This window comes from Osmia lignaria, chromosome 10, assembly GCF_051020975.1.
Source record: "Osmia lignaria lignaria isolate PbOS001 chromosome 10, iyOsmLign1, whole genome shotgun sequence".
Classification (NCBI taxonomy): Eukaryota; Metazoa; Arthropoda; class Insecta; order Hymenoptera; family Megachilidae; genus Osmia; species Osmia lignaria.
In genome coordinates, this window is record NC_135041.1 from 12,916,563 (window position 1) to 12,930,112 (window position 13,550).

Consider the following 13,550-nt stretch of genomic DNA (forward strand, 5'->3'; position numbering starts at 1 on the left):
ATCTTGCGCAAGAACCTTCGGTTTCCTTGAAATTTATTCCTAACGCGCGATAAATCTCGGTGAAACGTTTTGCAAACCGTTTGCTCGGTAAGAAGAGAGCGTTTTACAGGGTGTCTCGCCGAAGATACCTCGATTCAACGTTGTAAAAACTAATTAAGAAAGAATTTGTATCTCCCTATAAATAATGTTGAGCAATAAATTGAAAGTACTCCTTATAAATATCCTTAATTACGCGGGAGCAACGTTCATTGTGCCGGTGGGTGATAAACGAGCGAAACCCAGAAGCCTCGTAACATCTAAACAATCATTCAAAATATGAATAATATCCGAGGGGTTATTTGAGCGGGGCCGCTTTATAATCATGTCGCGATAACTGTCTTAATGTAACCACGGGCGCAACGTTAATGCAATTATTTATTTGAAATATCGTTTATCCCAACGCTGGGTGTTCGCAATCAATCACACCCTTTCCCCGGCATGAATTCACCATCTCTGTCATCGTTTACGACTCCAGTCACTTCGCTGCGCTACAATAAACCTTATCTCGCATTGCTAACGCCGGTAAACAGTCGATAAATCTAACAGGGTGTGTTGCAATTTATGCCAGAATCGAGGATAAGATGATTATATGCGAAAAGGTTAATGGACAAAATTGTGAAATAAAGCTTCTTTTGTACGAGACTTCGTTCTAAAGGATATTAAGCCTGATTTAATGACCGATAAACAATATTTATCACACGTACGTTCACTGCAAAGGGTTGAACCGGTATGAGATGAAAAGCGACCACAGTCGCGCCGTTCGGAAATGGGGTAGAAAAATGATTTGGAACAGTGGCGCAATAATCGTGCAACAATCGAGTTATCAAATGACCACAATATGAAAAGCGGTTTGTCGATCGGGCGACAACACGAGGGCGAACGAACGACAGTTATGCACCGTAAAACTGGTGTAATAATTTCCGATTGATTTAATGGCGTTGCACGCGTGTCCAAGTGAACCAGGCTTAGAAAGGTACCGCCGAGCCACGAGATTCGATTTGCACACCCTTCTCTCTATTTCTAACGAGTTCGCCATTGCTCTTTTCAACGATCAATCCTGAAAGGAAATATTTTTCGTCCGCCTAGTCGTACGACGAGCCACAAAAGACAACGTGTCTCGGGTAATTTGTCAACGGGACGTCCGAGGGCCGATAAATCTCGATCGCAGTTACGAGGTCGAAGGTGTCGGCGAAGTTTGAAAAATACCACGACGAAGAATTATTTGCGGTGTCGTAAACCGACGCGACGTATCGTTGATGAATAGCACCTTTGTTTGCCGAATCCCGGCGTTTAAGTAAATCAGCGCGTACTTTATTATTTAATCATCAATTTTTCAAAACGATAAAGTAAAAAAGGCGTATCGTGTCCATTTTTTTTTATTTCTGTTCAAATAAACTTTTCTTATCCACGAGGGACTCGGTTAAATAAATCGCAGCCGTTAAAGGAAACCGAGCCATAAATTTCCACAGATAAACATCGTTACACTTGTAAACACGATTCCTTCTTTGTATTCACGGCCGTAAACGCGCTCGTAAACAGCCCGAGTATCAAAGATTGTTGTGCGATTGTCGATCGTTACCGATCGATCGATTCGAAACGTTTACTATTGTCGACGGTGATCTAACGTTTAATAGAATAATTGTGGTTAGCCTCTGCCCGATGTGGACAGAGAAAAGGACGTCGAGAATGCAGACAACGGATCAACTGCGGAGTAATATGTCTTCATGTAGCTTGACAATTAACATCGTTGCGATTCAATCTGCATACCAAGATCGGATATCGTCTTTGACGAAAGAAACGATGCCGTTCCAGATTTTTCCGTCACCAACACAGAAATCGTTTTATTTTTCACCACGATTACAAATTTCATTTATAAGCGTCGATAGATGAATGAAATCGTTCGAGATAGACAGGGTAGATGGCAGAGCGGGCCATTTTCATAGGGTTGGAACGATAACGAGGATCGGACGATTTACACGCTTTACGGGTTAATATCGTCTGTACATTAATATTGAACGGTAATCAGCCTGTTGGTCGTTGCAGCATCGATTCACCGTTGTAGCCGCGAGGAGAATTATTCCACGTTGCGTGGCTTATTACGGACACACACCGGAAGCCGGATCTAAAATATCCCGGAAATTCCAGCGGCTCTACCCGCAACACCGGTGTATATTTCTGAAAATATACGACCGTCAACGAATGATAAATGTAAACGTCTGTAATTAATGATGCGCAGAGAAGACGAGGAATTACGAGCGAATCGTAAATGGGATTATCGTCGACCGAATTCAATTTCGTTAGGGGATAGAATGATATCGATGAGATTTTCATATTTTCCGGAATCGATTTCGCGTTTTTCCATAATTTTTATTTGAATTAAAACTTCATGTATGTAGAAGATGATAAAAATAAGGGGAGAAGATATCGATCTTGTAAAAAGGAGGATTCTTACTCGATCATTATCACGAGCGAGTCCGATCTATGGTTAAACGATCGATCGTTCGATTCGACGAGTCGCTTTCCACGGCTCGATACAGGTTTCTTCGACGCGGAATAAATAAGCGTACAAGGAGGAAAAGAGAGAGGGGGTTTAGCATCTAGTGCGTTCGGTGAACGGTATAATCATCATTATCCTATTATCATTAAAGTCGGAAAAATGGCGGCTGGACCAATCAACGTGCGCCTGAAGCGAGTACGGGGTTAACTGCAGGTGGGGACTCGGATGAATACTCGGACCTCCCATACAGCCTTCTCTACCTACTGCAACGATCCTGGTGTCTACGAGATCGTGCAACGTTACAGGTACCGATACTTCCCACATCGGACCCGTTCCACCCGTACACGACTCGTTTAATTACGCAAAATAGATGGTGCGTCGTCCTGGCTACCTAGCGTAATTGCACGTCGCTTGCGCGTTCGGTTATTAATTAACTTATCCCACGCGATCCTGCTTTTCTGTCTCGAGAAAGAAATTCGAACGAAGCCAGAGCCATTATAAATTTTCACCAGGTTAACATCGTGTTTTGTCAACATGTCGTCGACGAGATTAAAGGCTAACCCTTTGCATCGTAAAATTTTCAACTTGGTATCGTTAAAAATAATGCAATCGAAAGAGCAGAGGATTGACGTAGCGCGTCCACTCGACTCCGATTTCCCAAATTAGATTTCTAGAGAATCCGGGCCACGGCCTTAGAGCCGTGTCAAAAATAAATTTCACTCGTGTCAAGTGGTTATAGAAGGATTCACACGAGCAATTTCGATTCCGGTTCCGAAGTGGCATCGTGACGGGGAAAACTCGACGAGTTGCAGGAGTCAAAGTTATTAGGCGTCGAGCCGATACTTTATCGTTGATACCTGGTATTACGGTGGAAACCAGTTCTCTACCATGGATGACTCACTCGTACGGGGCCCCATCTCGGATCCCATCGGTCGGGCTGCGCAAAAATCCTTGCCCATTAGCATATACCTACTTATCGAATTCATTAAGGTTGCCGCGATAGCTGCGGAAACACGAAGCAAGCAACCTTGATACACCAACCCCGCCCCAACGGGCCCTGTTCTCTTTAATAAAGCGGCTCTGCTCTCTGTCCAACGGGATAGGCTCGTTTTCGGTCGCTAATTGAACTTTCATACGATAGTTATCTCGTTATTTGCGATCACTTTTCCCTAGTTCGCCGACCATGTACGTAGTCAAAATTATTGAACCTTCCTTCTTTGATCGTCCCTGACCACGAAACCTCCGCTTCTTAACGATCAGCTTCAATTTATACAGCTTGTACCTCGTTTCAATTTCACCCGGTGAACACTTTTGTTCGAAAAATCAAGCAAGATTACAGAGGAAGGCTGTTTTCCTTCAGTCATTGCCAAGCGAGCGTTCGAGGAAAGGAAACAGCGTTCATTTCTCCAACGCAACAGATGGATTCGCTTTTACGGATGAACCAGATGATTTCGATTAAACGAATCACGCCTCAAGGTTCCGTCGGCGCAATTAAACGCGATGCACGCGTACAATTCTCTTGATTCAACGAACTAAGTTCGTACTAATTTTTCCGAGACAGTCTGTATACTCTACGCGCAAATGCCAGTAGCAAGAAAAGGGTTAATCTTATTAATTTACCGAGAAGGATTGATTAACGATTCGAAGGAGAAACAGTAATAAAGGGCTTAATAGCAACTGGTGCTCGGGGAATGGAACTCAGTCTAGCGAGTAATTTTCTGGGTATTCTTGGAAGCTGTATGGTTAGAAGAGAGCTAGGCCAAGCAGAGACAACGATTAATCATGGCGATACAACTTAATTATTGTCCACGCCTTTCTTAACGCGACGTAACAATACACGTGTGTGTACGCCTCAGCTGGTTCGTTCGCCTCGTTCAATTGTCACTGGAGAGATGAAGAATTTCACGAGGGAAGTGGCTTATTTCATTGGCTTTTCAGATATACTTATTTCATTTTCAATTAACTTAAACGGCTCCGGTGTATAACAATAATTATTGAAAAAAACGCGATATACACGCGGCTCTGAATGCTAATCGATCGAATACGATTGCGGAATGATTTTTCGAGGCAAGTTTGCCAGGTTCCACGTGGGTCGCTGTCGACCAAGTACAATCTCAAACTGTCTTGGCTCGTTCGTTTTTCATTAATTATCTTAGGCATTTTCGCAGATAGGATCGCTCGGCTGAATGGCTATGACACTTGAAAAAGCGGCTACTTCGGCTTTGATGGATTTATGGGAACACGCGTTCGGAAAAAGTCGATTTAATATTGCCTCGCGAAAGTATGCGAATGACGCGTTAGAAACGAAAACCATATTCCCTTTTTTCCGTTTCCAATTCAATCTGCCGCGCCTCGGACTTTGCGCAATTAATAAGAAAAAGAAGATGAATTTCGGATAGCGTTGGCGTTATGCTAATAATGGCAGGTACTAAACTGAAACGATCGTATTAACGTGTCTCGGTACAGATGCCCAGTTTCACCGTGGCAGCCGTAATACGTTTGTCTTACCAGGCACGGCTGTATCTACTGTGCCAGACAGCGTGCTACCATTACAATCGACGGCGTTCAATGTGCCAATTTGATGAATGTCGGGATAAAACAATGAATTTGCTTCTAGGTATAATAACGATAAATAAACAGAAAGGACTTAGAACGGAGAATTGATGTATGAATATTTTGTACCTGCCGTTCTATTCATGGGGAAAATTTAAGCGTGTCTCAGCGTCCCTTAAGTGCCCCTTTCATCCCCCACCGGTGATCGTGTATCTTTCTTATCAAGGAATAGTAGTAAATTATGATGACCGGTTGACGAATTGTTATCGCGAGGGTGGCGCGCAAGTGGCTTCGTTGTCTTCGCCACGGATCCCATCTATCTTTCGCCAGGGTAATAAATCCCGCATACAACCGGCCATTTACGCGAGCAACACTTACGTCCCGGTACTCGTACGTTACACGAACGCGCCGTACCGCTCTTATCTCGCTAACCATTTTCACAGGACAAGAACTCTTGCAGATATTCTTCACGTGAAGTGTTAACACCCCCTGTCGGAATAACGTAATGTCCCTTGCATTCGAGGTGCAAGGATTATTGCGATAAGGCGAATCCTGTTTCCCTTGTTCCACCCTAAGTACTACAAATTTCGACTCGCGTTTATCTTGGCGTTTGCTCTTGAATAACATCGATATCAATTCAGCTCGAAGGAAAGAACAAAGGTAGCTAAGCAACCATCGATTAAGCGGACTTGTATTCAATTTAATTCAATTAAACTCCTTGAACAAACCTCGAACAAAAGCCGAGAAATCTGCTTGCTTTTCGTCACAGACACTTATCGACACGTGTAAAGCAGCCGTCAATGTTTCTCGGAGACAATGTAGACAACGAATTGCACGATTTCCCTCGGGTCATCTCGTTACCGTATCTCTTGTCTGCTGCCGCGCCCCGCCGGGACAAAGGGGACGACATTAATCCTCTCATTGGGGATGAACGTCAGAAACAAACGCGATTGTGTAGAAATGCAGCATCGATTGTCTACTGTCGTTCGCGATGATTTGTCGCGTGCTACCTTCACGATCGTTCAGGAAATGTCGCGAATGTTTTTGAAACTTGAGCGACGAAGGAGTAACCCTATCCGAAAATAGAAGGGATGGCGCTACGCGTTGACACACATGCAGAAGCTGTGAATGGTGGGTGAGAAGTACGGTATCTCTCGAAAAGGATCACTCCTGCGCCACTCTCGTGACACGTTCGCGTGGGTTTCGTTCGTTATTGCTGATCGAACGAGCAACATCCCACGCTCTACTCCTGTCTTCCTCCTGTCCTGCCCCCGCAGGTGCGAATCTTTCGAATAACGCACAGGCCTCCGCTTCCTTTCCCGTGAATCTCGAACCGATTTCATTCACAACCTACTCGACAACGCGTTGCTACGTTATCGAGAATTGGAAAAATTCAATAGAATCAGGCTTTCGTAAACAAAGTCTGGCTTGCCCAATAAGTCGATTATCCGCGTGGAAAGGATCATTACATAACGGTCCTCGTCAAGAATGGCAGACGGTCGAGAGCGGCGGTGTTACTGAATGAAAATAAAGATAACGCTTCGTCATCGGGTGCCCACGCGAGCCGGCAGTCGAGTTTCAGCGTTTTCGGATTTGCACGACGCCTCCTACGCGCGGCTCGCCTTCTTGCTTTGCCTTTTCTTTCATGCCGCGAAAGCGTTCCGCTCGATACAGACAAGGAGAGACGAAAAGCGAGCGTGTACCGTCTATTGACGAAGCCGCCCACGCTCCACTGTCCGCCCGCGTGCCTGCATTCGTTGAACATCGCGCGCTGCCTGCACCATAGGCACAGGTGCGTCTCGCTATTCATTGCTACTTAGCCGCCATGTCATTCTTCCCTATGCGTTGAAACCACTTCGACCTTGAATTTTCACAGTCTTCGTCGCTTAAAATTGCTTTCACGCTTTCATCTTACTTTGCTTCAGAAAATAAAATTTACAACTTGATACTATTTTTCAACGAAGTTCCAGAAGTTTTAGAAAGCGACTTCTATTCGGTAGTACCTTGATAATCTTGAATCCTTCGTTCGTAAACCTTGCCTCACGGAACTGTGTAATTCATGAACTTAGGATTTTATATCGGCTTAGGAAGTTCGAAGTCCCCGCGAATCTCGAAACCTACGAAACTTTCGAACCATCTCGGTTTCGAGAAGTTTGAAAATTAAAACTTCCCGCTGCCAAGAATCAGTTTTACATTTCGAACGCTTTATTTATCTTTCAAGAAATAAACTTGTTGAAATGAAAAATCATTTTTTCTTCTCTCTGGACATTAGAAATAATAAAAATCGTTACACGTGTGCGTACACGCGCGGGCACCCACGCCAATGGTCCCGCACTTATTCAGCGAAACGAAGCAGTGATTTTTCAACGGGTTCGAACCATGAATGGGCGGACGTTCTTGTTGGTTTTGCACACCCGCCACCGGTGTACCTTTTTTACCAGTCGGTTTTGTGCACGCTTGGCGCCATCCCATCGATGTAAGCTTTTCTTCCTCGAATAAAGAAGAAAAAAAAAGAAAGAAGGTTGAAAGATACTCGACTAGTTTGTCTACTTTACACGAGGGGATTATGGAATCGCTTTTAATTTGCTTCATTGATTTATGCGCCTTTCTGCGAAACGGTGAGCCGCAAGGACCAGTCGACTAAATTTATTCTTATCTTTAAATCTTTAAAGATTTTTCTTTTTTTTTTGTCACATCTAACCACCATACCAAAAGCGACGTTGATCAAAGCTTGGCTACTCGAAACAATTCCAAGCTCTCGTAGGTGGTCGTAGTTGGAATTTACGGTATTAAGTTTCAAATTAGGTAGAAACATCGACCTGAACGAGATGCAAACTCTACGCTAACGGCTCGTCTATTACGATAGTCTAAGCGCGAGAGAGAGTTAATAACTCCGTAATAAGTGATGGGATGCGGTTCGTTGACCGAATTGGATGGATTACACGTGTCAGTTAACTAGGAAAGCAAGCTTACGAGCGACAACACCGCGTAAACGCATCCCTTCCGTCGGCTAGTAATTTTCTTCGCTCAAGATAATTGCCTTCTAATGACAGGCTAATTTCGAAACGCAACACCGCTAATTCGACACGGCTACGTGCATTGTTACATCGCCCACAAAATGAATAAATATTTACGAGCCTGCCGCCAGCCGTGTAAAGTCATCTACATTGAAAAGGCCAGCAGGGCTCGCGATACTTCCGCTCGGCTAGCGAAAAAATGGCGTCGCGAAACCACGTCGAATTCCATTTCATTGTGGAATTCATTAATTAAAAAAAAAGAAAAATTAAATAAGTTCGGGATGACCTTTTCAAATGTCACGAAAGAAGCATCTAATCTAATTTTCACGGTATAAGAAAAGAGAAACGTCCTGGAAGGATTTCTATTACTCCGGTGATGCGTTTCCAATCCGATGGAGGAACAATTTTCTATCAGGTATCCGTAAATCGTTCGATAAAGGTGATGCCAGTCGCGGTGTCGGGAACAGGTGAAAAATGACAAAAGCATACGGAGAGAAAAAGAGAGAGGCTGATTTGATAGCTTCCTATCCGATAGCTTTCTCAAGTTACTTTTGTTCGAGGACTTGTCACGGCCAGTCGTCGACACAGCAGAAGCCTCGCCTTTGCGCCGAAGGCGGTTCTCTTCACTTAACTGCACGAATAGTGTCAACTTACGATCCACAGATGAAAATGAAAATCAATCAACCCCTTGGCGTGAATCCTTTCTACCGTCTCGTGTTCCATTTCGGGATTTATTTGTTTGTAAAATCAAGCAACGGTCTTCGAACTCACCCCTGACGTTCGATGGCCGATGAAGCCGAGCTTCGGGTACGACGTGCACAACGACGATGAACGCTTGAAGCACCAATGAATAGCGCATGGTTGCTGCCGGACCGGAAATGCACCTTGCAATATGTACGCGTCGATCGATGGGACCGAAAAGCTTCCGCCCTTTATACTGTCACTGCTTCACCTGCAACAAATAGAAACAAACCGTTTTATCAGAGTTCACGTTGGTCTTGCCAAGTTGTACCAGCTGGGCCACCGCTGGTCCAAGGCATTTGTATTAATATTATGGATTTGAAAATGCAATCCATAGAGCGGAGTTGCAGAAATAACCGATTCAATATCAGAACGGTTGTAAGTTTAGAACTAGGTCAGCCAGGATAAACGCTTATTCAAAGTTTTTCTATTACTCTCGTGTTATTTTATAAAACGTCTCGCGCAGGACAGGTGAGAAAGTAAATTGCCAAGTTAAGATATTAATCTCGTGGATCGTGAAACATCATTAAACAAATTGAACTGATTTGGTTCGTACATTACGGTGGGCGAGTTTGAAATTTCCTAAGGTAAATCTCAGGGATGCTTTTGTAGCAGCTTTTGGTCGAAGGTACCTACCTTGTTACGCGAGATTTTCATGGTCTGGCAAGTAACGCTTGGTAGTTATGGTAATCGGATTTGGCCGGTCCATGGTCAGCCCCATGATTGGATCTGACAACCGTACTGGCCCTTTCTCACCAGTTTCTCACCGAATAGTCGGATCTCACCGTACACTCTGACTTATACGAACGAATCGTTTCTGGGAATCTCGGTCAAATTTCAGAGCAACGATTATACGGATCGGTTAGCCAATACGAATGATCGAACGTTATCGAATGAACATTAGGTAAAATCTCGTTTCCTCGTACGTTGATTCACCTCGTTGATGGCGCGAATGTACATCGTATACTTGAGAAAAATTAGACATTTAAAGGCGTGTAAAACGATTTACGGTTTTCTGGAATAATCGAGAACTCCCTTAACGATAATAACACCACTTGAAACCATCTGGAGCGGAGTTTAATCAATGAGTAGCTTGTCTTAATCGAATCGAATCTTTGCTAGTTCGCTAAGCCGAACGTAGTTAATGCGAACAAACGACTGGTTCGAATGAGACGCGACCGTGGAATATTTATAAGAGAGGCGGGGTTTAAAAGCATCTCCTGTCATTCGAATAGAGTTGTCACACGTGTAACACGCCGCACAAGTCGGACGAACATTATAATATCGCGAAATTATTGCAAACAACAGCGATACTCTGAGAAATTCATTTTCTCATAAAATTCACACCGTTAGACGATTAGATTACACAGAAGCTGCTTGGTAGATAGAGAAATTGAATGGTATCCGAGTACAATGGATAACAATGAAGAGATGTTAGAAGAGAATCGGAGGGTCTACGAAGGGTCCAGTCGAAAAAAGATCCACGTGGGCAGACGACAGCGAGGAAACGGTGCACGAAGTGAGAGGCACCGGAAATGCATTCGAGCAAACGTTAGGAACGCGTGGGTAAGCGCGTGTGAAAATGCGTGTACCGGAGGGAAAAGGTACGAGAACGAGAAAGCGACTAAAGCGGAAAGGAACAACCAACCGACTCGGTCGAACAGGATTTACTCCCACGAACGTGTATCCACGTTCGCCTCCGACTAATTCTGTAATGTTAATAGCGGTTAATTGACAGGTTCGACAACGATCGAGAATAATTTCAACAAAAACAGCTCGCCTATGTCGAATGTTGTGCAAGCCGATTACACTTTTTGGTTGAACCTATAGGATGTCTCAAAAGACGTGTGATTTTTTTTTTTCTCTTTTTCTTTGGCGATTGCAACGAGAACGCGTCTGGCAAAAATTGTCAGATATCGTATTCGGGTCATCTTGAATAACGTCAGATTAAGATAATCCTCGTTAAGACTTCAATAAATTCGTTCTTGAACAGCACGAAAGCTTCTTCATTTTGACAGCAACATTTCCTTTCTCCTTTTCAACGTACTTCACGAAAGCGTACCTTTTCACTCGATCTTATTTGCATTCACCAACGTCCGATGTTCGCGTCGTTTCACCAAGCATAATAAAGATGCCCGGCGAAGATGAATGCGGAGCTTTAATTAATATCGATGAAACGTAAGAAGAGGATGCACAAGTCACAGAGGCTCCGACTGCTTCGGGCAATGATAATGAAGTCACTCGGTGTCAGGCTACACAATCGCGGTTCCGTGCTTTATAATCCCCCTTTCAGCATGGCTTCTTGATCAACTTATTCGTATGCAAGCCTGCTTCTTCGCTCTCCCATTTTACCGTGAAAGCTCGTTTCTCAACGCGTCGCTTTTCGCGTTTTACCTCGTTTCCGCGTCGCGATCTCCTGTTCTTCGCTAAATTCGCGAATAAATCACGATCGACCGCGGTATCCGGTAGTTTCCGTACAATTTTCAACAACCTTATTAGCGACCGACTGATAATCGTTTCGAATTTATAGACGTGACGAAATTTTCACTTTACCTTGGATATCTCGTTAAACATTTAATAAACATCGCACGTGTCCGTCTAAAGTTCAAGCGTAAAAATAATGCTTTTCGTTTACTTGGTAAACGGTAAGTTTCGAGAATTGTAACAAGGGCGGATGGGTGAAGCGGAGGGGTTCGATCTCGATCGCGAGGTTCGAGGTGACCAGATTGTCAGGTAAATATTCATAGGTGATTTATAGGAGTTATGCAGCCACAAAGGGCGTGCATCGGTCGAGAGGCGCCGCTACCACGACGCGCAACTCATTGTTTCCCCGGGGTGATGGATCGAAGTAGAACAGAAAGGTTATGCACGTTTTCAAATTAATCACGACCACTCGCTGACATCGTTCGACCCTGGAATGCCGTGACGCCCCTTTTCTTCGGGGATGCCGCGCCTATTCGAAGGGCTTCAACCGTCTACGCGTGACGACGATGAATCTTTCTGAAACGTGCGTGAAATCCAGATTTATATTGGCTTTTCAGAAAAAAAAAAAAAAAAATAGCCATTTTGTACCACCTTCTTCTTTCATCCCCAGAGTGATTCAAACCTATCTTTCTTATCGAACGTTTTAAATAATTTTCATCATGGTTTGGCCTCTAAAATTTGCCGCGTTCCACGGTTTCATTAATTATCTGAAAAATCGTCGAAAGCATCCAGAGTGTAAGGAAACTTCTCTGGATGCTTGCACGTTGCTCGGCTGCAGCTGGCTCGCAAGAAACTTTTCACGGAAGCTACCGTACTCCAATTAACGCCCAAGATTCGAGGTAAAACGCGTGCACGTTCGCGTGAACGGCTCGCAAAGTGTACAGAACGTACAGGTCGTCGGCTGTAATTTTCTCTCGCGATCGTTCTTCCGTAGTGGACGCTTCCTATTGCTCGTTAAAGCGTCCGCGTCGTGTGTCATAGGTGATCTGTTTCCTCGAGCTACGCTTTATCTATCCCCTGGAAAAACGTCTTCAGCAATTTCGTTCGAATTCTTCTGCTTCGTGTCGATTGGCTTCGAAGGGTTTAGAAAAAAGACATTTTCAGGATAAATTAAACGAAAAGGCCAGGGGTGATCGTTTCGAATGGAATTTAAATTAAACTCGCGAGGATTATGATCGCGTTATTGATTCTGAGAGCAACGCGAGCCATCACCATAAATTTTCGCGAATGATCGAGGGTGTCGCGTGTAGTTGAGCATCGATCCTCGAATAAGTTTACGAGCAATCACGGAATCAGTGTATCGTCGTTTACGGACAAAGGTTTAAGTGTCTTTCTAACAACTATTTCACGTTCGACGTGCCGTAAATAACCAGGCGTTCGAGATTCGTTTGAGACATCGTTAATAGAATGCCTGTGCCGAGAGTTAATTTACGCTGGATACACTTATGGGACGATCGTTATAGGTCGTTATTACGACGACTGCTAGGAAACTTCTGAGAAAATCGCGCAATTACATTTTCGCCTTCTTCTTTCGTTATAATCCTTCGTCATTATCAGATATTTTCACCTTAATTATTTGAAAATTTATTTCATTCTAGAAAGTGAAGAATTTTTCGAGTAGAATTTTCAGTAGAATCATGGGCGTCCTTTGTACAGGTTCGGCCCACTTGTACAACGGTTTAATTCCATGGAAAGCAACTGCCGTCGGCAGCCGCTTGTTTGTTGTTTGCTCATTAAATAATTAGCACGCAGATTACCTCGTTACTGGAGGATCACGAAAAGGAGCGTGAAGCGAGCCCCTCTGCAACTGATCGATCAATTATCGATGAACGTTGCAATTATTGGGGATACACAATAAATTTTCCATTTGATGGGAAAATGATTAGAAAACGCTAGTTATAAAGCGCTTTACGTAAGGTTGTTCGATAAGTAAGGTGGAGATACGAAATTCTAGGATCACTTCGAGTAAGTTTGCTCGAAAGTTGAGCTGAAGGAACAACTTTCTGAAAATTGTAAACAACGCTTTTATCGAGGTATTCGGTTAGGAAAACGTTCGCGTTGTGAAGTTTGAAAACAGACTTCCGGTTTGAATAGTTAGGCAAAGTACCGCTGCTTTGAACTTTATTATAGAGGAAGAGTTTGCGATAAGCCGATGCTGTTGTTTCCTTTGGTACTTGTTTCTTTGTAATGAAAGAACAGCTTCTCTAGTTATAATATTT

At 43.7% G+C, this 13,550-nt stretch overlaps 1 protein-coding gene across 4 annotated transcripts in view; it reads right to left on the bottom strand.

The window, feature by feature from the left end:
- The window catches only part of LOC117611944 (A disintegrin and metalloproteinase with thrombospondin motifs 7), a 43,528-nt gene that overhangs the window by 18,324 nt on the left and 11,654 nt on the right, over window positions 1–13,550 (bottom strand). For 3 of the 4 annotated variants that reach the window (XM_076690414.1, XM_034340467.2, XM_034340465.2), the window contains one exon: window positions 8,878–9,058. In XM_076690414.1, coding sequence (XP_076546529.1) covers window positions 8,878–8,965 — 88 coding nt within the window. In that variant the 5' untranslated portion in view covers window positions 8,966–9,058. Of the gene's footprint in view, window positions 1–8,877; window positions 9,059–9,483; window positions 9,757–13,550 lie in introns of those variants that run through there. The other variant, XM_076690415.1, reaches the window with a different exon arrangement.